The following is a 22,555-nucleotide window of genomic DNA, read 5'->3' on the forward strand; positions in this document are numbered from 1 at the left end:
TTTTTTGAGCAAGGGTACAGAAGGAAGTGGTTGCCAGCTGTGCCCATACCTTGGAGGCAGCTGCCTCCAGCCTGGAAAAGCTGCTCCATGGAAGAAGCCATCCATCAGGCTCAGCCCAGCCAAAACCACCTCAGCCAGCCCTCAGTGTGTGCCCACCTGGCAGCTCTGGGGCTGCAACAGCTCTGAGCCAAAGATTATTTCGTGCCCAGAGGAAAACAAGTGATAGCTCTGGGTATTTCTTTTGGATAATCCATTATTTTCTTTCTGTCTCCGGCAGGATCGCGACGTGTTTGCGAATAGAAATTTTGTTCCATCGCTGAAATGCAGCTGGAGCAGCCCCTAATTCCCTCTTTTTCCCCTTGGATTTTCTCTCTCTTTGCTAACTCAAGGGTCTTGAGGACACTGCTCAGTGCCAGGAATTCTTTCCACCTGTCAGGGTAATTAAGGAAGAGCTGCTGGTTCTGCCACTGAGCTCAAGGGGCAAGGACAGCACGTCCGACCGGCTTGGCAACATCACCTCCCAGAGCTCCCAGTGTCCATCTCCCCCAGGAGGGGCCATCCCCATCTGCAGGGCTCTGAACAGGTGACACAGCTCAAAAATCTGCCAGATTTTACAACCCTTTCCCTAAAAACAACAAACATCAGCTTCTCCAAACTCATCTCTCTGGTTAGGAGGGTTAGATACATCCATTTTCTAGAATTACCAGACCAGTCTTCTTCACCTTCATTCCACAGCTGAACCTTCCCAAAATATTCTGCATTCCAGCCTACCAAATCCCAGTCCTCTGCTGGGCACTGCACCCATTATAAACCATTTCTCTAAATAGAATCTACAGCCAGAGAGTATTAAAAAAGTGACAGCTCACAATGCTGTGGTTTGCTGTCTGACACGACAGAATCATGCTGGAAACATTTATATTCCACATTGGATTGTCCCTGTTTCACCAGGCTTTTCTAAATCCAACCACCCAAAGTTTCAGCTGGGTCATTCTGAGAGATCAAAACCTCACCCTACAGACCTTTGAATCTTTAAAATACGGACAGCCAGGGGAACAAGATGATTTTTCAACCTTAAAAAATGACACAAGAGCAGGATCTTTCCAAGCTAACTTGAAGGTGATCATTCTTCATTCACCAGGAACATGCCCACAGCAGAGCAGGAGAGGATTTGGAATCAGCTACCTGGCAAACAAGTTACACAGTCCTTGTTCTCAACCAGAGAATTGCCTCTCTCTCAGTGCCAGAGAGCACATAATTTCTTTACCTGTTAATATTCTTTGCCACTAATCCTCGGTGCGTCTGTCCAGACAAGCAGGCATTACACATTCCATTGGCAGGAGAAGAATAAATACTTAACTTGTCTGGGCTGACCCACACTGGAAGAAGGGAAGGCAGAACATTTCACAACGCCAGCAACGCCTGTGCTGGGAGATACTGGGAGAAGTGGGGACAAGGCTCTGCTTGACACGCGTCAAACGTGGCTCCTGTGTGGTTTATGGACATGGAAAAAGCAGGCAAAATGTTCTTTTCACAGCTCCCTGCTCTGGCATCTCTGAGCCAGGAGCAGCCCAACCTGCTCCTGATCTGTCACGGCAATTAGGCTGCAAAAGGTCAAGGGTTTTAATAACTCAACCATGTTTGGGAGCTGCTTATTACAGCTTCGTTCCACTCAATTATTAGTAATGAGGAAAACACAAGCTCGTTCTCCCAGGAACTCCAGGAGGGATGGAGGCACTGCAAAAGGAATTTAGCCCTTAAAACTAAACCTGAGCCTCATTGTCAGAGATCCTCCCCACAGGCTCTCGCTGAGCCACGTCCAGAGGAGAAACAGATGCTGAGGAAAGCCAGAATGAGACTCCAACTTAATAAAACAGGAATAAAACCCCAAGGACCTCCTGACCCGGCAGCAGGTGATTACAGGGTGCAGACAGGCACAGCTCAGCCTGGACCCACGGCCAGCAGCCAAATCCATCAGGAGCACACGGATCCAGGGGCTGGGAGGGGGATCACCCACCTGAGGGGGAGAGCTGGAGTTGAGGGTGTCCTTCGGAGGGCTCAGGGAAGGAGCTTCTCCCTGGAAACCGCCGCTGTTCTGGGGCTGGCAGAGCTTCCTGCAAAACACAACCAGGGGCTGGTCACACCCCGTGCCAAGGGGACAGGTGGCACTGCACACCTTGGGCTCTAACTCTGCTTGAAGGTGCCATAAAGGAGCTCGTTCAGGCTCTGGTCTCTGACAGAATCTGGGAAGGAGAAACTACTATGGGGAAATATCAACGACAAATTGGAATTCCTCATCTCCTCCTTGCTTTCCCATGATTTTTGTGGCTCTTTGGCAATGGAAGGAACACCCTGGACGAACAGGCTGAGCTCTTGGACACATGAAAGGATTCCCTGTTGAGGATGGAACTCCTTTTTCAACAATTTTACCTTTTTTCTCTTGAACTGGTGACGTAAGAATCAAAACAAATTAATTCCAGCCTCAGAAACATAATTCACATGGAGATCAGTGAAAGTGGCATGGAATTTTAAGGTGTAAAGGATATCAGATATTATTCCTGCTGATTGAAATATAGCTCAGGGAGACATTAATTAAACAAATTTCTGCTGAGTGTTTGCTTTCTGAGACAACTCAGAAAGCAAAGCTCACTGAAGAGGGGCTGAAACTCAAGCTCAGATGTTGAGGAATAAGTTCTCCCACTCATTAGCATCATTAAAACAACATTTTATGGCAACAGGAGCCCTTTCAGCAGCGAGCTCCCTCTGGGTCAGGAAAAGCAGGATTATAACAGGAACTGCTGAGGTATTATTGGTCCACCAGGATTTACATTTTGGGCTTCCCAATAATACTTTTAAGTTGCATCATGCAAAACAGAGCTACTCTGGGCTGTATTTGTGGACAAATTGGACAAATAAAAAAAAAAAAACACCCTTTTGTAGCAACAAAAAGTACAATTAGAATCACTTGAATTCCCCTCCAGGCTGGGTCTCTGCTCCTCTGCAGGTCTCAGAGTATTTTCCCAGCCCACCAGCTTTGCCCAACAATTCTGACACTTCAATTAATCATCCCCCCAAAAAAGAACCCACCAAAAAAAAAAAACCAAACAAAAACTAGTCTTGTATCAAGTTGCAGCTGACAAACTGAAAAAAAAAATAGAATTCAGGGTTAAAGGTTTTAATAAAGCAGCTCTGCAGTCAGTTTGTCAGGAGCTGTGGAGCCTGAATAACCCACTTTTAAATTCTCCCACAAGAAACTGGAATCAGCATTAAAGCTCCCTCATATCCTTTCAACATTGGGAAGATTTATCTCAGAGATAACACCCAGGACTCGACAAGATTTGGCTTTTAACCTCAGCTTGAACCTTGGGCTGTGTTGCAGCAATATTTAGACATCTGCAGTGTCACCACTGTCCTGGCTTTGTTTAATTTTATTTAAAACAACCCCAGCAGCCACAGATCAACTCAAGGAAAGGACCTGGGGATTGTGAACACGGGGACACTGATATTGCCCAAACACCCCAGTGAAAGTGGCTTTTGGGGGGGCTGGTTGAGCAAGCCTGTCACACCTTCTAATTGTTAATTATGGATTGAAGGAGCCATGAAAGCACCGAGTTCAGCAGAGGAAAGAGCTCAGAGAATCCTGGAATGGTTTGGGTTGGAAGGACCTGAAAGCTCATCCAGTTACAAGCTGGGACACCTCCCACAGCCCAGGCTCCTCCAGGGTGACAGAGGGATGGAAAACATAAAAAAAAAAAAAAGGAGGAAAAAACTGGTTTAACCCAAGCCTAGTTAGACCCAGCTTTAGTATCTGCAAGATGTGTTAATTACTGCAGCTGCTGAGGCACTGAGTGGCCACTGGCCCTGAAATCCAGGAGGACCTGGAACAACTGGTTGGTGATGCAAACCCCTGCTGCCTCCTGTGCCCTTTTTCTGTTTTTCTCCTCTCTTCAACCCAACATGGGTTTGTTTTTTTTTTTTTTTTTTCCCATTTTGGAGCCTCATTACCTGCACTGCCTGAGCAGGGCTTTGTTTGTACAGTTGAATACATCCTTTCCAAGGTCTATTTTTAGACCCTCGCCCAAGTGAATGCCACAATTCTAGAAAAAGCAGTAAACATGGCTTTTCTACAGGAAGAAATTCACTTTGGTGGTGTTTTTTTTTTCTTTTTTGAAAGCCATAAAGATTGCATGGCAGTTGTATTTTTCCTTTTAATTATAATTTCACATCAAGGCCATTTAAATGAGTTTTAATTTTCCTTGAGCATGTCAAAGCACTTGGAGTGCAAGTTTTCTGTTGGTTTAAAAAGTCTCATCCCCAAGTCAATTGTGCTTTTAAATCATGGGAAGTGCTCAAACAGAGCACACTGTGCTTCAGCTTAACCAAAAGTGCAATAAAATAAAGCACAAGTAAAAGCTCTGCCTGCATTGCAAAATCTGTACCAAGGCACTGAAAAACATCAACACTGAGAGCAGAATTCTGTGTAAAACTGGGAGATTTCTTTCCCTGCCAGCCAGAAGCTTCCAAGCTTGGAGGCTTCACCTAAGGAAAATATCTTTAGAGGGAAAAAAAAATCAGCAATAAGGATGAACTGAGTCAGTTAAGGGCTGTTCCAGGAGGGAACATGGGAACAGAGATCACACTCCAAGCAGGACAACCAGCAGGAGTTTAAAGGGATTTATCCCTGCAGAACAACCTCTTGCTTTTCCATGCATCCACGATTTCAACCCAATCTCAGGTTTAGGGATGAAACACTTCAGCCTGCACAGGAAGATGTGGAAAAAAGGAAGGAGAGTTTCAAAGGAGAGCTGAGCTGGAGACATTTAACCACCTCATCCCCCAGGATTTTAGACCAGCAGTATTAACTCCACCAGCTCTGCTCCCTGGCAGGTTCCCCCAAGCTTTGCCTCTGATGATTTAAAGACAGCCCAGGATGATGTGAAGAGTGGATATTCAAGTTTAGTCCACTCCTACAGGTCCCTGAGTGATGGACAGTTTAAAATGATGTCAAAATAAGTCACACACTCAACTTACAGACCTTGGTTACAGAACTTTGCCTGGATGATATCACAGAGAAGAAAATGGATAATTACCTAACGAGGATCCTTTTCAACAACTGCTGATCTCCTTCTGAGTAGCCAGGCCAGTCCTTCTGCACTTCTTTGTATACACAATCTTTCAGTGTGAAAGTGCTGTCCTTGGCACTCAGATTTGCCACCTGGAACAGAAGGAATTTGGAAAACCATCATTAGGGTTTCATTTTCTCCCTTCCTCGACCAAACAAGAGCTAAGATGAAGGCAAAAATCTGAGCAGACTTAGCAGCTGTTAGTAGTGTCAGAGAACAAGGAGAGACTTTAATATTTCATTTCCTTATTATTAAGATTATTTAATCAAACTGTGCCTTTCCTTTTGCCTTGTCACTGCAATAATTCATAATGAGTTTCTAAAGCACATCCAGTTGAGTGGGAAATAAGTCATATCTAAAAGAGATTATTCAGCTGGGGGAGCCTGGACCAGCACACCACCACTTGATGGAAACACCTGGAAATAAAGCCTTAATGGGAACAGGCAGTTCACTTATCACACCTGTCCCACAGCCAAAATGGGGCAGTTTATGGCCAAAGAGGAACTCTCGGGGCGATAACTTGGTTAACAATTGCCAGGAGATAATTTCTCACTAAGGAGCCAACAAAACAGGCCACAGAGAGCTGCTTTCTCAGGGAGCTGTGAGGAGAATGCCCTGGGACCACCTGGATTTTATGGAGAACTTCTCCAGGGCAAGAACAGAACCTGGGATTCCCAGCTTCAAGCCAGCAGAGCACTGCAGGGAGCTCAGCACGCTTGCACCAGCAGCTGGCTGACATTTTATCCAACCCTGCCCCGTGGAGTTTCCCCACAAAACCCTGCGTGGTGCCTGCATGGAGAGGAGAAGCTGCTGGAATGGGCAGAGCTGGATTAGAATGGAAACAACTTGGGAAAGAGTTATCCCACTTGGATCAGTCTTTCCACAGCCTGACTGAAAATTTAACTTCTTGCTGTTGGTACACGCCTGTAAATCCAGAGTTGGAACAAAGCAAAGAGCCCCAGTGAGGCTTCCACAGAAAGGGAACCTCTCTTGGGTGATCCAGAGTGTCATGGAATGGTTTGTTTCCATCAAATTCCAAGGGCAGGGACACCTCCCACTATCCCAGATTGCTCCAACCTGGCCTTGCACATTCCCAGGGATGGGGCAGCTTTTCTGGGCAACCTCAGCTTGCAGAGCACTGCAAGTTTCAAATGAAAAGAAAGCCTGCAATGTGTTTTTGAAGAGGGATGAGGAGGCCCAGGTGCCAAATGCTCTGCCCACAGCCAGGCAAAGCCAGCAGCTGCAGCCCAAATTCCCTGCTGGAGCCCCTCAGCTCAGGGACTGCTACCCTTGAAAGTGGAAAATGCTTTTATTCAGTGCATGGAGATCTCGTGCATCTGTTTAGGGATTACTGTTCTCCATTCAGGACGTGGCTGTGCTCAGGGATTTCTATTATCCACACAGCAGGAAAATGCCTCAAAAACAAGCAAAGGAGTGGGAAGTCTTGAATGAACTGAAGATGCTGCTGATTCCTCTCTGCTTCTGCTTTAGGGAGGCTACAACCTAATATAAAAATATTAAAAATCTAGGCATAGCAAAAGGCTGCACAACCAACATGGCAAACTCTCCTGATAAGCAAAAAATAGAAAGCCCAGTTATCAGTTTACATGACAAACACTTTGTTTTTCCTTTCAGTCCTGTCAGCTTTCCAAAATCCTGAGCCAAAATACAACAAGAATTTGAGCTGTGTTCTACATCGAGGTATCCCTGTAAACACACCCAGGAGACAAAAGCCAATCCAGGTTCTCCTTTATAAAAAAAAAACCCAAAACCAACTCTCCCAGAATTTCTCTGTTTCCTGCCTGTTCCTGGAGCCCGGGAAGAACAACTTGGATTTTTCTCTGCACAGAGGCTGAGAGCTGCTACCTCCTTGTTTTGCTCGTGTGGGACTCTGCAAGCTCCACCCCAGCCCTCCCAAAAATAGAAACCTTGCAAAATGAGGCAAAAAGGCCGCCAGGAACACGGAGTCCTGCGAGAGATGCAAGAGCACAATGAAACCCACACCTAGACAGATTTAGCTGTGTAGCTTTAACACAGCCTGTAATTTTTAGCTTATCTGTGTCTGCCTGTGGATGGGAGCCCTGGGAGGGCTGAGAGGGATTAACTTTACGAGCACCACGTTTACAGCCAAATCAGCGTTGAGCCCGACGAGGGCGGCCCCGTGGCCAGCGCCGCACGCGCCGTTCGCCTGCCAGGGCTCGGGCACAGCATCCATCAAAAGCCATCGTCAGAAAAGAGAGTTTTCTGCTCTGAAACTCAGTGAGAGAATTGAAAAAGTGCTGCAAAAAGCTGCTGGGAAATTAAGGGCTCTGGGATTAAAGTCTAAGGAAGGAACGAGTTGTGCCAGCTGTGACTCTGTTTTTAATACGACCTGCCCTGTGCCCTTGGGCAAAGTGAACTCCTGTCTCACTCTTTATGGAAAGGAGTAAAAAAGAAAAAAAAATAAAAGAGTTTTTTTCCAGAATCTATTCTAATCCAGAAGAAGGCAGCTGCAGCATTTAAATAAATAGCCATGATGTGTTTAATAAAGCAATGAAGGTGTTTACTGCAAGGCCTAAAATGGCACCTTTAATGTGACTCAAAGTGCTAGGAACTGATTCAGCTTGGAGACAGCTTTCACACTTGACACACAAATAATGTGCTTGGCAAGGAGCTGCATGATCTTCACACCTGACCACTGGCACTTCCAAGCAGGAAAGGCTCTGAGGAGTACAAAAAAACCTGAGGACATCTTTTCCTTCATATACAAAACTTGTACCAATACAGAGCGTTGCTCCTTTAAGTCCATGAGAATAAAATAGAGATTTAGAGGTTATAATCAAATAATTTGTAGATCCTCTGTTAAGAGAATCCTCCCCATGACCAAGCAGAAGTGTCCCTCTGAAAGGGACTGATCTGGTGAGCCAAAACCATCCAGCTTGGTTGCACCACCCTAACCCGAGGCGTAGCCACGGGAGGCTCCTGCTATCTCTGCACCAGCACTGGGAGCTGAGAACTGTGTCCCCCACAGCCTTTAGAGTCACATTCAGCTGCAGCCTGGAGATAACAGGTTCCACTGCCACGGGAGAGGGGGGGCTGAGAAGACATTTTTTTTTTTCCCTTTACCTAAATCGTTGCCTTCATCAGAGTACAAACCTGTTGCAGAAGGTTATCCAGCAAATCCTTGTCCTGCTGAGAAAGTCCATCCTTCTGCAATCTGAGAATAAGTTCAGGTTTCTTATAAGGCTTTAGTGCCAGTAAGTGCACAACCCTATCTTTGAAGGGTCTCTGGGAAATCGCACTATTGCCTCTCTTTATTGCACTGGCAAGGTTGACTGGCGTTGGGCGCTTCCTGGAGGGAACAGCATCGGAAGCTCCTGGTGCAGGTTTACGCACCTGAACCTTTTTGCCTAAAATGAGATGAGAATAGTGAAGTGCAGCAGTCACCTCGCAAAGGCCAGTGGGCTGTCAACACCAATCCGGAGTTCATCACACCCCTGGCAAGTGCCACGAGGTGACAAGGAAGGACAAACACCACCAGCACACCCCCTCTTGTCCCGACGCGCCGCCGGAGCGAGCATCCCGTGAGGTTTATGGTTCATGACAAGCTTGTAACAAGTAAACAGCAACACCAAGCTCTGGAAACCTGAGTATTATTGGCCACCAGCTTACATAAAGCTCCCTTTGTTTGCCAGCTTTTCATTTATCCCAAGTGCACGTATCCCCACGGTTAATCGAACTATTTTTGCCCTCCCTATGAGAAGAAAATTCTGCATTATTATGTAGAAGAGTGGGAAATACGGAGTGGAAAGACCAGAACTGGTCAACGAGCGGCTCCCCGCTGCTGAGCTCAGCAAAAACGCTCCTCCAGCAGATGTTTCTGCTTTTAGAACAATAGGAACTTTATGGGGCTGGGTCACCTCCCTTCCCCCTCCAAACACGGCCCCATGAATGGGGCTGACACTGGGCCATCAGCCTATTCATCAGGGTGCTGCCTGTGCTGATGGAATAACCCCTTCTCCACTGCAGATGAGTGACAACATGAAGCTGGCTCAGAAGTGCATCTCAGCTCCATCCCCACTGCGGTCCTTGGTTGCTGACAGCACGACCCAACAATTCGTTTTTCCCATTCCTACTGAAAAAACAGAACCCTCACACCATCTCTTAGTAAAGCTTAGAACTTAGAGAGTTCCCATCAAAGGATGGGAATGTTTCAAATGCAGGAGCAGGTTCCTGCTATCCAAAGGCAATCCAAGCAAAGCTGAAAAACAAAATGTGTGGGTTCCAAGGTCTAGACACCTGGAGATCCAATCAATAATCACTTGGGCTGGAGAAAGTGACCTTCGCTAGGACAAACAACATCCAGCATTTACTGCAAGTGTTTGGGAGGTTTATTCCAGCAGGGCACTGCTCCATTGCTAGGAAGCAACGTTTTCAACTGAGTCATCTGAAGATACTGGGGATTGTCTGCACTGTTTGTTTTACTGAGCTGCACATTGCGTAACCCAGGCCCCATTTCCTGGCTTTTTATTATACACCACAGTGCTGGGAGAGGAAGCACGACCCATCCTCAGCAGGGCTGAGGGGAGGTGAGAGGGGGAACAACACCAATTCGCACGTTAAACATCCCACAATCCAGAGGTCAACTGGATTTTGTTTCCAGAAATGGGACGAGAGAAGATTCGTCAGCTTTCTAGAACTGCCTTAACTCTTGCCAGGTCATGAACAGTAAAAACATCACGTTGGGAGGTTTCCATTTAAAGGCTGGAGCCAAAATGTGCAGTGATAGGAAAAGAAAAAACCAAGTTAAGCCAGGACAGAAAGGATTTTCAAATATTTATACACGTGCATGTCTATGGATGCATGCACACATATTTAGTGTGGCTACAAGCACACACCCCCTGCAGCTTTACCTGCAGCTATCTATTTACATATCTATCTATTCAAGTGTCAACTCACATCTGTAAGTTCTGCTGCTCTCCAATTTCAACATTTCCTATAAATTTTTCCACATCTGAGCTGCCTGGAACGACTCCACTGGCACTCAAGTGCTGAGCTCCGTGTTCTCCTGGAAATGTGAGAGCCAGCCCTGTCCCTCCAGCCCAGCCTGCAGGAATCAGCTGATGCCGCTGGCACACCAGGACCTGCAGATCCCACATGAGGACTGTCCTTCCAAGCCCTTCCTTCTTGGACCAGAGCTCTCCTCCTCAAACACTGACATCTTATCTAGGAGCACTGTGAGCACACGCTCTGCCCCTGCTGCTTTCACACGGCTCTGTCTCCATTTCAGGGCAGTAAAAGGTTTTAGCCAGGAGTATTTTTCATTTTAAAAAGTTTTGCTCCATCTTTCCAGGAAGCAAATTGCTTTGAGAATCTTCTCCCTCAGAAGCTTTAACTTCAGGCACTTACTGTAATGTTCTCAAAGAGGAGCTAAACAAAATAATCTTCTGGCCTACGGGAAATCAATGCATTTCCTTCCTGATTACTATCTCCTTTCTCAGCTTTGAGCACTTGGCTGCTGTGACAATGAGTCTGGGTCAGTTCTACATTTTGCAACTCAACCCTTCTCATGACAGATCCTCTGAGAAGAGACTGGCTGCAGATCACATGGGCTGCAGGAAAAGCAGCTGCCTCAGGAAAAAAAAAAAAAAATAGCAAAACTGCACTCTGGTTACTGTTTGTGCCCAAAGTTTGTGAGCTGAGGTTAAGCAGGGCCCTGAGCCCTGGCTCTCTGCAGGCTCCCTGTGTTATTTGCCATGGTTTTATTTCCTCTGCTAAGGTTTTCCTGCTGCTGTCACAGTGAGAAGGGCTGTGCCAGGCTGCTTTAGTGCCTGTGTTTGTTAACAGAGGGCACTGCTGCCTGTGTCCTCCCTGCTGTGGTCCCGTGGGGCACAGCTGTGACACGGTGGTGGCAGTTTTAGCTGAGCTGGCCAGGAGCAGGGACACTGGGAGGGCTCAGCAGGGAGCCACGTGACAGACGTGACCTAACGTGGCCAGAGCCATGTCACTGCACATGGACAACCCTCAGTGCTTTGGGTTGGGTGGGACCTTCAAATCACCCAGTGCCACCCCCTGCCATGGGCAGGGACACCTTTGGGTTGCTCCAACCTGATCTTGGTCACCCTCCAGGGCAGCCACAGCTCCTTTGGAAGTGAAGACAACACGGCACAAGGAGAGCAGCCCCCTAAATCACCCATGAGGAACTAGCAGGAGCTTTCCAGACTGCCACAATCAAGCCAACAACATCAGGATTTGCCTCCAGAGCCTGCTGAGTCCCAAATGGAGTGCAGAGCCCCAAAATGAGTGGCTGCTTACCTACATATCTCCCCCCAGGTTTAATGACTATGGCGCTCCGGCTGCGAGTCTCCTCCTCTGCCTGTGCCATGCTCTGCCTCGCCTTCTGGTAGGAATCATCAGTAGCACACACGGTGATTTTATCCTGTATGCTTCCCAGGCAATCCAAATGGATATTGCCATTGCTGCAAGAGAAATGCAATGGAAAAGGTACTCCTGACACTGCAAGGGGACACCAGGCTGGCACTGGGGGACAGCTGGGGGGTGTTAGCTGAATAACAGTGGGGGACACACAGAGGACCTGAGAGGGAACCAGATGCTTCCCAAAAAAAAAAAAACCCAAAAAAAAACAACCCATATCAAAACAGCTCAGAAAGACTCTAAAAATGAAGAACGTGCATTAAGCTTTGTTAGGGAAAAGATGCTCCAGAAGAGAGGGGAAAAAAAAAAAAAAAAAAAAAAAGGCTGGGTTTTCCTTGGATGCCCCACTCACCTGGACACATACTGCTGGATGCAGTCAAAGCTCCCCTGGGGGCTGTCCTTGCCGATATTGGAGAGATAAAAGGTGAAGGTCCGCACTTCCGCCGGTCGATCGGGCCTCGGGATGGCGATGTGCTGCTCGGGGGAGGAGGAGGAGGAGGAGGAGGGAGAACATTGGTCACTCGGGTCACCCCAGGCTGGGCAGAGCTCACTGCTCCTGCAGCCAGGATGCTCTGAGGCATTTAGCAACAAGGAAAGCACCTGGGTTACTGCACAGACAGGCTGCCAGAAGAATTCAAATTATCCCCACTGTGTGCAGGGGGAAGGAAAAGGTGACTGAGGGAAAGAGCAGCTGAAGATGGATGTGGCTGTGAGAGAACACAGCTGCCTCAAACAGAGACCTCAACCACCTTGTTCTAGGAATCTGACCCAATTCTATTGATTCAGGCTCAAAACAGACTCGCTCCCACTGTTTATATTCAATGTAAAACACTCGAGGCTCGTTTCTTTAGAATTACTGATCCAGCACTAAACATAGCACAAGCCAGGTCACTAGGTAGCATGCTTATTCTTTTTTAAGAAATTATAATTCCATAACAAGATTTCATGGCTCACAGTAGAGTGTGACGCTGCTGCTAAATTAAATATTTAATCAAGCATTAAGTGTGCTCCACAGACAACTCCACAGCCATCCTGCATTGTTTTTTTCACCCCCCCCCACCAGCCATTCATTTTTCAAAAGGGAAAACTGTCTCCCCTCTGCATTCAGGATCCAACGTAAATGTCAGCATCTGAGCTCTACTATCGCATCAATATTTGATAATTAAGATGGCTCCCAGAAGCTGAGACAGAAGGAACACCAGCCCCAGCTTATTTTAGGCCAGGCTTTACCACACGGATTTATATTTACCCAGATTGCCACATCTACGCAGAAAATACACACTCCCAGCAAGCCAGCCCGTGGCATCCACACACGACTGTGCTGGGACAGGAGGGGTTTTGGGTGGTTTCCTTCAGACCTCAGACGTCTCCAGCAGCCTGGAAAACCCGGGGATCTGTGTCCCTCTGCTAAACCACAGGATGTTCTCAGAGGCAGCAAGAAGCTCTTGAGCCGAGCCCGTGCACGGCGTCTCCCTGCCCTCAAACAGAGCTCCCTTCTTCCAAAAACGAGCCCAGAAACCCAGAGCTGAGCCTTGCTCTATACAGGAGGACAAGTTATCCCCAGGATCCAGGTCTGAAAATACTGGGAGCAGATTTTTTGGGTGCTGCTGACCCTCCCTGGGCAGCCCCATTATCTCCCCTGCCAAACGTGTGCCGCAGCCCTTGAGCCCTTTTAATCTTTCCTGGCATCCTCTGCCCCCACCCAGGCAGGGAGAAGAAAATTCCCTTCTGCTTTACCAGAAGAGGCAGAAAGGCAGAGTTATGTAAGCAGCACGCTTGGGGGGATTTTGCAGCTGGAAATTTAGTGAGAATGGGAAGAAGAGGAAAACCCAACAGGGGGATTGAGCTGTGCTGCACCTGAGCCTGGAAAATAAAACCTGTAGGATGCCACCAAATCACATCTCCACACACCAAAGAACTTTCTCCTCGCTCCTGCTTTACCCACTGGAAAAAAAAACAGCTGCTCCAAAAGCCCCAGTTTTGGATTTTTGTAGGGGTTTTGCAGCATTTCCAGAGGCTGTAAAATGAGGCAGAGTCACTTTAGTACTGAAAAGTGTCTCATGTGCAAGCCGGCCGTTATCTAGGAATTATTTTTAGCTGAAAACAGAAGGTTTCTCAAGCCACCAAATCAGCATGGTGACTACTTTGAGGGAGCCCTAATTTTGGTGCTGGGTACTGCACCAGTAACCAGAGACACTTAAAAATAGCTTGGTACAGATGTAACTTCTGTTTTCTTTTTTCAAGTAACATTCATCTGTGGACAGCTCGCTCTGAACAGAGATTTCACCTCCCTCTGTTAATACCAAAACTTCATCCCAAGAAGCAGGGGAAATGCTGTATTTTCCAATCACAAAGCAAAGATGTTTTGCTCCCAACAGTCATTCTAAAAATGCTGCACAACACACGTGGGTTTGGCACCTGAAGGGTATTTTCACCCCACTCAGTTCAATTCTGTCCCTGCTCTCACCACCCCACAAGCACCTGCAAATTTCAGCCAGCCTGAGCTCTGATTCTGCACATCTTTTCACCAAAATAGAAGCAATTTCAGTAATTCTGGCACAGTTCTGCACACAATTTGTAATGCCGTGGTACTCCAGCAGTTAAATTCTGATTTATGTGTACACTGAAATGAGCAAAATGCTCAAAACTCCATAAAAACTTCTCGATCTCCCCAAGAAAATCCACGAGGAAATACTGACAGCCAGGTGCTGCTCTTAAAGAACATCCATGGTCCCACTTTAGAGGAACACTGGTAAAAACAACCTGGTTATTACAACTGAAGTTCTGATTATTACAAAGAATAAAAGCCATTAACAAGAGCAGCACCACTACAGAAAAAACACATCTCAAGAATCCCAAAAGTTTTTATCATCTCCTGTAAGATTTGATCTAGAACAGGATCCAGGCAGGAGAGGTTTTGTCTCTTGTCACAACTATTTTATTTTGTCACAACTGGAACAGCTGTTTTATTTTGGGCTACAACCACTGACTTCCTCCTTTCTGCTGCCACCTTGCTGACCCCGGGTTTTATTCCCAACAATTCCCTTCCCTGGTTAATTAGTGTCTCAAACATGGAAGTTTCTTTTTCTGTGTATTAGAAACTGAAAGTATTCTTGACAGCTTTTAGAGTAACACTGGAATAGGTGAAAACACATGGACACAGTAATTTAAAGGCTTCTAGAGAATTAAATTCAAGAAGCAGCAGTTTGTTTAAATTCTTATTTTATGTCCTGCCTCCCTAAATCATCAAGTGAAGCTTTTCCCTCTTGAGAGAGGAATACTTGCACTGAAAATTCCCACTATTAAAACCTCACTGCTTTAAATCACACTGACAGCTGTGCTATGCACAACCTTCCCACCCCAAAAAGTTAATGGGATTCTCCATAGTTGCTTTGTTTTTGGGAAGCAAAATAGGAAGGCAGCAAATTGGGGAATTGAGGAAGAGTGGAAGAAATAATTTTAAAAGTAAAACTGTTCAACAAATATGTTTTAATGCCATCCTCTGGATGTGAGAGCCTGGTAAATTCCTGGAATTATCTCTTCAGCCCAACTGATGGAGGATCCCTCGAAAGCATTTCAGGCCTCAGCTCCTTAAAAAGCAGGAGAATCCTGACGTGCAGAGTCCTACCCTTAAAAGCAGATGGTTCCCCAGCTGCCAGCTCCTTGTCATACCCAGGAAAAATAATAATAAAGGGACAAAGAGCTCTTTCTGTGTGCTCCCATGGAGCTGCAGCTCTCTTCAAAGCTCTACCTTTGGCCTTTCCTCGTCAGTGCCATTAATTAACCACTGAGGAGGAGCAGGCAGAGGTCAGCTCTGGCTGCCACATCCTCCCTCCAGCCCAGCCCAGCCCTCCTGGCTCCTCTCCTTCTCCATCCAAGGAGTGACACTGCAGGTGCCAGGCAGCTCTTCCACCAACCACTCATCCCTGGGAGTTCAGGGCTCAAACAGAATTAGCTCTTCTATTTTCACTTTTTTAAATTCTAGAAGCAACTGTAGGCATTTGAAAATATTTTTAATTATCCCCAGAAATGAATATTTATTGTTAATCCTTGTCCATATCAGATCCATGTGGAACCCACCACGAGCAAAGGCTCAGGGCAGAGGAGCATTTTAAGTTGTTTTGATCCCTTTTGTTACATTTCCTTCAAGGAAAAACATTCAGAGGAGGCATTTCCAAAACTTAAACAGCCTTACAGGAAAAATCAGGTGTAGATCGTGCTTCCAAAGGGAAAGGAAAGCATTCCCAGTGCTTTTATTCCATGAGCAAAGCTTATAAAATAAAGACACATCACCTACCCTTCAGTTTTTCTCCTCACTTCTGATTGTGCCCAAGCTCAGTGGCAGATTTTGATCTCAACTTTCATGCTGAGCTTTCGGGGAAGTCTAAGTCTAAACAAAGTAAAAAACCTGGAAATTGCTCCTTTCTTTATTTCCCAGGACAAGAAGGTTTGTATTTTTCTTCTTAACTTACAATAACAATCATGTCTTTCCTGCTACATTTTCTATGGGCTGTTAGTGAGAATAAAATCACAAAGTAGGATGTGGGCAAGGACAATGTGCTGGGTTTAATGTCCACTCAATCCAAGCCTTTTTGAAAGCTTTAATGTGCCAGTGCATAAAAAAGTTACCCTGAATTCAGATTCTTGAAAAAAAAAATTAAAAAATTAAATTCCCCTTCTTTATGCAGAGACTAAAGTTAAACACAGGCTTTTTTAGAAATAAAAGGTATCTAAATGACATTTTTCAAGTTCACTGAAGGGCTGCATTGCTTTACCAGAAACACCACCACGTAAATCTCAACGTTGTCAGCAACTGGCATGACAGACTGGTTCAAGGGGCTAAAAATATCCCAGAGTTCTGTCATCGGAACAGAAGTTGGGGAAGTAAAACTCCTAAATCTAAAATAACTTCTGGTCCTCACAGAACTGCAGTTAGATTAAATAAACCTCCAGGACTCTCAGAGCAGCCTCCAAGCTCTGCTGCTGCTGCTGGAAGGAATTGGGACCTAAAAATTCTTGCAGTGAGTTTAGCACGGTGTTTTCTTGGGATACAGGTGAGGATTCCATGGATTTTTTGCTTCCTCTCCTTTTCCCTGTTCTACCCAACAGCACATAATTTGAATTTCCCATGGATTTTAGCAAGGTTAAGAAATAAAGAAGAGGGAAAAGGTTTTAGAGAGAGAGAGAGCAAACACCTTCCTGGAGCACACCTGAAGCTCCATCTCACTCACAGCATCATTCCTTGAGCTGGAACAGCCCAAATTCCTCAATCCCATTAAATGTAAAAAGAACTTTCCAGGGACAAACTTACCCCTTGGCTTCCTTGAAACTGGATGACTGGTTTTGACGTCACAGCATCCTACAAAAACAAGTGGAAAACCAAAAATTACCTCAGAGAAATTCTAACCTCCAACGTTCGCCGCCAAGCCACACTCAAGCTTGATTTTTCACCTGGATTTTTTACTTTGCTCTTTTTTTTTTTTTTTTTTTCAAGGGGAAAGGTCAGGGAAGTGTATTTCAAGTAAGAAAACAAAAAAATTCCTGAAACAGTGATTTGTACCCGGAAGAAGGATAAGCTAAGGTCACCCTGAGCTCAGGAGAGGAGCAGCTCAGAGGTGACACTTGGTTCCTCCCAACCCCTCCACCACATTTTGGGCACAGAACAGCTCAGCTTTGGTGCTTATGTAAGTTTTGAATTAAAAAAATGGACACTTGAGGGGAAAATTTATTCCAGTTCTCGGCCTGAGAGGACGCAAAGCGAATTTTTTCCAAGAGAAAGCTGGCAATCCTTTGGAAAAGCAAACTGCAGCTCCGTTGCAAAATCCTGTTGTTCCTTTGCCTGTTTCAACAATTGGCCTCTTCCTCCAGGCTCAGCTGCTTACATTTAAAAAATTGTATTCCTGTGACTCTAAAACTCCTCAATTTCAGCCTTTTTGCCTCGCTGTCATTTTAGAGATCCCAAAGACATTTCAATTCCAAGTCTCACCTGAGTTTTTAACTGAAGAAAAAAGGACCAGACGCAACCCAAGCCACGCTGAGTTTGGATCTCTCCAATCCCAGCAGAACTGGGGCTTTGGATGTTTTCTTTCCTAAATCACACAAAGCACCCAAGACAGGAATTGTGCTCCGTGGGGCTCGTGGGACCCCATTGTGAAGCTTTCCAAAGGGACAGAAGAATTTATAAAGAAGTTGAAAGTATCATTTATAAGTGACAATGTTGTCACGTGCACAGGAGACACATTTCCATGGGAAAACACCAGGAATTTGGGAAAACAAGCCCAAAACAGTTGGATTGTGCTGTTTGTATCACCCAATTTCCAATGGATTAGAAAAATAGATATTTCCATTTTAGCAGCAAGAGAGTTAAACAGCTTGAAATTCATTAAGTTAACCATCCCTCATAAAACTTTTCCAGCCCAGCAGTGAAGAATCTCAGGCACGACATCAACAAAAAAAATGGATAAATTCACCAGCAAAATAAAAATCCTTTTAGCCCAGATAAACCTAACAAAACTTGGATGGCTAAACCCAGCCCAAGCAGAGTCTGAGTCTTTGAAGAGCCCATCCAATAGGATTTCCCAGACCTGCTTCACACCCAGGATCATTAGAGGACATTTATGATGCTGAGGAAAGCAGGAACACGCTCAGAGCTGACAGCACTCCCTGAGTGCTGGATAAAGAATTTTATAGACCCAGAACAACCTTTAGAAAAGCACCAATAAACAACATCTTGCTCTTGGTACAGAGATCACTGAATTCCTCGAGTGCCACGACACTGCATTCCACAGCACACTGTTCATGGACAGCCTGGCCAGCTTTTTGTTCCCCGTGTCCAGAAATTCATAGGAACATACTTGAGCAAACAAGCATTTGAAACATGATAAAAATCTGGATTTAAAGAAGAAAAGAAGAAAAAAAAAAAAAAAAAAAAAAGAAAACCAAACCAAACCATGTGGTTCTTGTACAGCAAATTACAGATTTGGGAAGTTCTGCTCTTTGGTCTGGAAAGTTGTTTAAGGGGAATAAAAAGGAGGTAAGGAGGATGGAAGTGGAATAAGGAGGCAGGAGCAAAAGTCCTGATGCACAAATCAGACATGGTTTAATTACAGAACTTATAAATCCCACAGTCTACAAATAAACTGGTTTGAAGTTAAGTGAGTAATATCAGCTTTATGCAAGTTGAATGGCAAAGCTGAGATGTTATTTCCCAAAATTCAGCGTTTCTGTCTGTGCCTGTCTGGGATCCCTGTGGAAGAATATCAGTGTTGGAACTCCCAGCCAGGCTCCAGAGGGGATCACAGGGAACAGATGGATTTGGATGGACAAATCCCAGCTCCCTTTTGAGGCAGGGAAGGACTTTTGGCATCTCAGCAGCACCATCCCTGAACCTCCCCTGATGTCCAATTCCTCGGCTACAGCTCGTTCAGGATGCTCATGGAAGAGGAGAGCACACTGCACACCCTAAACTAATTAAGGATGTGACTCTAAGTACCTTTATTAGATGAAATTAAATCCCTGCATGGACACCCTCATTCAGAAGAAAACAGATGAATAACGTGAAACCAAATTAAAACCACATTTCCATTTATAGCTTCATTTGGATTAACTTCCTTGGATGTTTTTGGATGGACAACCCTGATTATCAAAAGTTCCTGCTGCCCTTTCCAAAACCCCTCTGTCATTTTCTGAAGAGTCACCACTGAATTCCTCCTCCTTAGTGATGCCATGACTGAACTTCCTGTGTTACAGTTCCTAGAAATGCCATTCCATCCCTTCTGAGTGGGAACAAGCTCTTTGCCTCTGCCCTTCCAATCAAACCAAGTCACCTCCTCAGCCCTGGATGCAGCAAATCCTTGGCAAATCAAGGATGCTGATGAAACCTCATCTTTGTGTCCAAACAAGAGGAAAACAAGGCAGACTTGTCCAAGCAAAGGGGCACAACCTCATCCTCTTCCAATGAATTCCAGCTTTATCCCTCCAGGACACTCTCTGGGTTTAAGAGCAGCTGCTGGCAGGTGATTAAAGATAAAAATCTAAGGAAGAAAAGCACAGTTCAGGTACTTTGCAGCAGCCACCTGTCAGGTGAGCAGGTTTTATGCTGCAGCCAGGTACCAGATATTCATCCCTGCAGCTCCTCCACGAGGGTGGATGGAAGGAGCACAATTCCTGGATCTTCCTGGGATCTGTGGGGACAGGGAACACGCAGGAAGGAGCACAATTCCTGAGATCTGTGGGATCAGGGAACACAATTCCTGGATCTTCCTGGGATCTGTGGGGCCAGGGAACATGCAGGAAGGAGCACAATTCCTGAGATCCGTGGGATCAGGGAACACAATTCCTGGGATCCTCCTGGGATCTGTGGGATCAGGGAACACGCAGGAAGGAGCACAATTCCTGGGATCTTCCTGGGATCTGTGGGGACAGGGAACATGAAGGAAGGAGCACAACTCCTGAGATCTTTGGGGCCAGGGAAGACAATTCCTGGGATCTTCCTGGGATCTGTGGGATCAGGGGTCACACAGGAAGGAGCACAATTCCTGGGACCTGTGGGATCAGGGGTCACACAGGAAGGAGCACAATTCCTGGGAACATCACAGAGAACCTGCAGTTTCCAGAGGCAGCAAATCCCTTTAAACACACCTCAGATGCAGGAATTCCATTCCTGCCAGTGCCATTGTTCCAGCTGAATGCTTCCTGACCAGCTGGAAGGTTGGCAAAGCATTCCCAAAGCTCCAGAGGTCGCCAGGTCCCACAAGGAGCTGCATCAAATTTCCTCTGGAACAGCAAAGGAGCTGCTGGGCCAGAGCAGGGCCCAGCCTGCAGCCCCAAAGCTCTGCAGGAATAACTCCCAAAGGAACCTCTGGGATCTACCCAAACTGGAATTACCAGCTTCAGCCTCTCCACCTGACAGGAAAGCAGACCCTCAGAAAGAGCCTGGGTACACCCCGGCATCAACTCCATAAAATTTCATTTATTTGCCATCTGGAAAGAGAACTTCCACATCTCCATGCCCAGTTCCCTGCTTTCCACAGCTCCTGCTGCATTCCCTGGGAATGATGGAGAAATAAAGCCCTTAAAGCTCTGCTCTGGGATGCCAACATGAATAAAACCCCACAGACCCAAGTGTTTTTTGTCAGTCCTCCACATACTGTAAGATTATTTCAAAAGTCATGAGATTAAACCAGAAAAACCCCAAAACTCATCCCCAGAGTTCCCACAGGATCTTTGGCTTTTATTATTACAGTATTATGCTCATCCTTCAGTTTCCCCAGGCTAGAGGAGAGCAAGAAACCCTAAAGAGAGGCTCTGAAAGCTCACAGAGGTGGTGACAAACAGCTCCTCACACTTAAATATTCCAGTTCTGGCACATGGAAGCTGAGGAAAAAGTAGGAAGAACAGGAAAGTGGCACTAAAATATGGAAGAATTGAAAGGAAAACTAATTATTTTATCAGGGCTGATTGAAGCTGGCAATATGTTTTCAACACCTTTAGAGGAAAAGCTGGATGGGATGTTCCTACCCAGGATCAGAAAGGACACTGGAAACACTCAGGTCTAGGAAGGAGCCAGCTGGAAGGCTCTTTGTTTCTTCAGGGAAATACAGATAATTAAAGAAGACATCATTTTGGGAAGTTCTGTCATATATTTACTGGAATTTATACTGCAGGCTGTGTTCTATGGAAAATATTTGCCTAAACTTAGTATTGATGTGTTTTGTTGGATGTTCAGAGTCACCAATGCCCAGAGTGCAACTGAAAATTTACCCTTATTTTTGTTGGAACAAGGGGATTATTTTCAGAATTTAAAGCTTTTTACAAACAGTTAAAATTAGTAGCAAGAATTCCAATAAATATACAGAGAAACTATAAAATCCTGCTAAGAAAGGGTGGCATTAATGGGATGTTTCCAACCATCATGGGCAATTCCAGGTAAAACCAGTGCCCAGGTAAAGCTGCTGCACCTCAGGAAGCAGTTACAAAAATGGGAACAACAAGAAATTGCTTAAAAAGCACAAATTTCAGACTCTGTAATGCCCCAAACTCCAAGTTCCTCTTTAATTCTTTGGTTGTGACTGGTTTATGTTTCTTTAGCCCACACAGCAAGGTCCAAATATAGGCAAGGCTCCCTCCCCTGCTTCCTCTGGCTTCCCAGCACAACTGGGCCAAGGGTGGCATAAAAAGGTCCCAAATCCAGGAGGATCCTCGGTTTAAGCACACCTGGATACCTGAGAAAAGCTCCTGCAGAGCTACCCAGATTTCACTTTCCATTTATATTTTGGTTTTAAACACCCCCCCTCAGGAGCTTGCAAAGCAAACCAGAGTCCACAGGAAAAGCAGATCCACCCCATCCCAGGAGACACCTCCGAGTCCCCGAGTTCATTAGCAGCAAGAACCACAAATCCCAAGGGAATGGAATACCCTGGGATGGACCCACAGCTCCAAGTGAGGCTGTGTGAAGTTTGCTGGCAGCCAATTAGCCCAGGAGAGACCAACTGAGGCTGTTCCCAGGACATTCCACTATTCCAAGGCTTGTATTTACCTCCTCCCAGAAACTCAGCAGCCAAAAAAGCCTCCTGAATATTCCTTTTGTCATGTCCCATCTATTACTTACGGAATTAAAACACAGTCTCCCTGCAACACAATTTCCATCTGCAATTTGGGGCCTCTCAAGGATCCCGTTTGAAGTTGAGCACAGATGGGCTGGAGTCTGCCACGACTCGAAAATTACAGTTTTGCTATTCAAATCCAACATTCTCATGGAAAGAGCCTTGGAAATTCCATGTAAATCCAGCACTGTTTGAGGCTTTCCACTCACAAGAGGTGCCAGCTGCCCAGGTGAGCCATGGGGATGCTGCTGGAGGATTTAGGATTCACCCACAGCCTTCCAGGGATGCTGATGGGATCCTGCAAATCCCAGGGAGCAGGAGCAGAGCAGGGCGTGACAGGGAGTTCCTCAGGCAGCAATTCCCAAATTAGCCCATGGACACCTCTGCTCACTCCTCCTCTCCAAGATAATCCCATTT

The 22,555-nt window shown here is 45.9% G+C and overlaps 1 protein-coding gene across 2 annotated transcripts in view; it reads right to left on the minus strand.

Annotated features, from left to right (window-relative positions):
- Positions 1-22,555, minus strand: part of ELL (elongation factor for RNA polymerase II) — a 50,125-nt gene that overhangs the window by 8,807 nt on the left and 18,763 nt on the right. For both annotated transcript variants that reach the window (XM_053999408.1, XM_053999409.1), the window contains exons 2-7: positions 16,846-16,893; positions 11,887-12,008; positions 11,415-11,578; positions 8,256-8,509; positions 5,088-5,212; positions 2,015-2,111 (exon numbers count right to left, since the gene is read on the minus strand). In XM_053999408.1, coding sequence (XP_053855383.1) covers positions 2,015-2,111; positions 5,088-5,212; positions 8,256-8,509; positions 11,415-11,578; positions 11,887-12,008; positions 16,846-16,893 — 810 coding nt within the window. The remainder of the gene's footprint in view (positions 1-2,014; positions 2,112-5,087; positions 5,213-8,255; positions 8,510-11,414; positions 11,579-11,886; positions 12,009-16,845; positions 16,894-22,555) is intronic.

This window comes from Vidua macroura, chromosome 26 (genome assembly GCF_024509145.1).
Source record: "Vidua macroura isolate BioBank_ID:100142 chromosome 26, ASM2450914v1, whole genome shotgun sequence".
In the NCBI taxonomy this organism is placed as follows: Eukaryota; Metazoa; Chordata; class Aves; order Passeriformes; family Viduidae; genus Vidua; species Vidua macroura.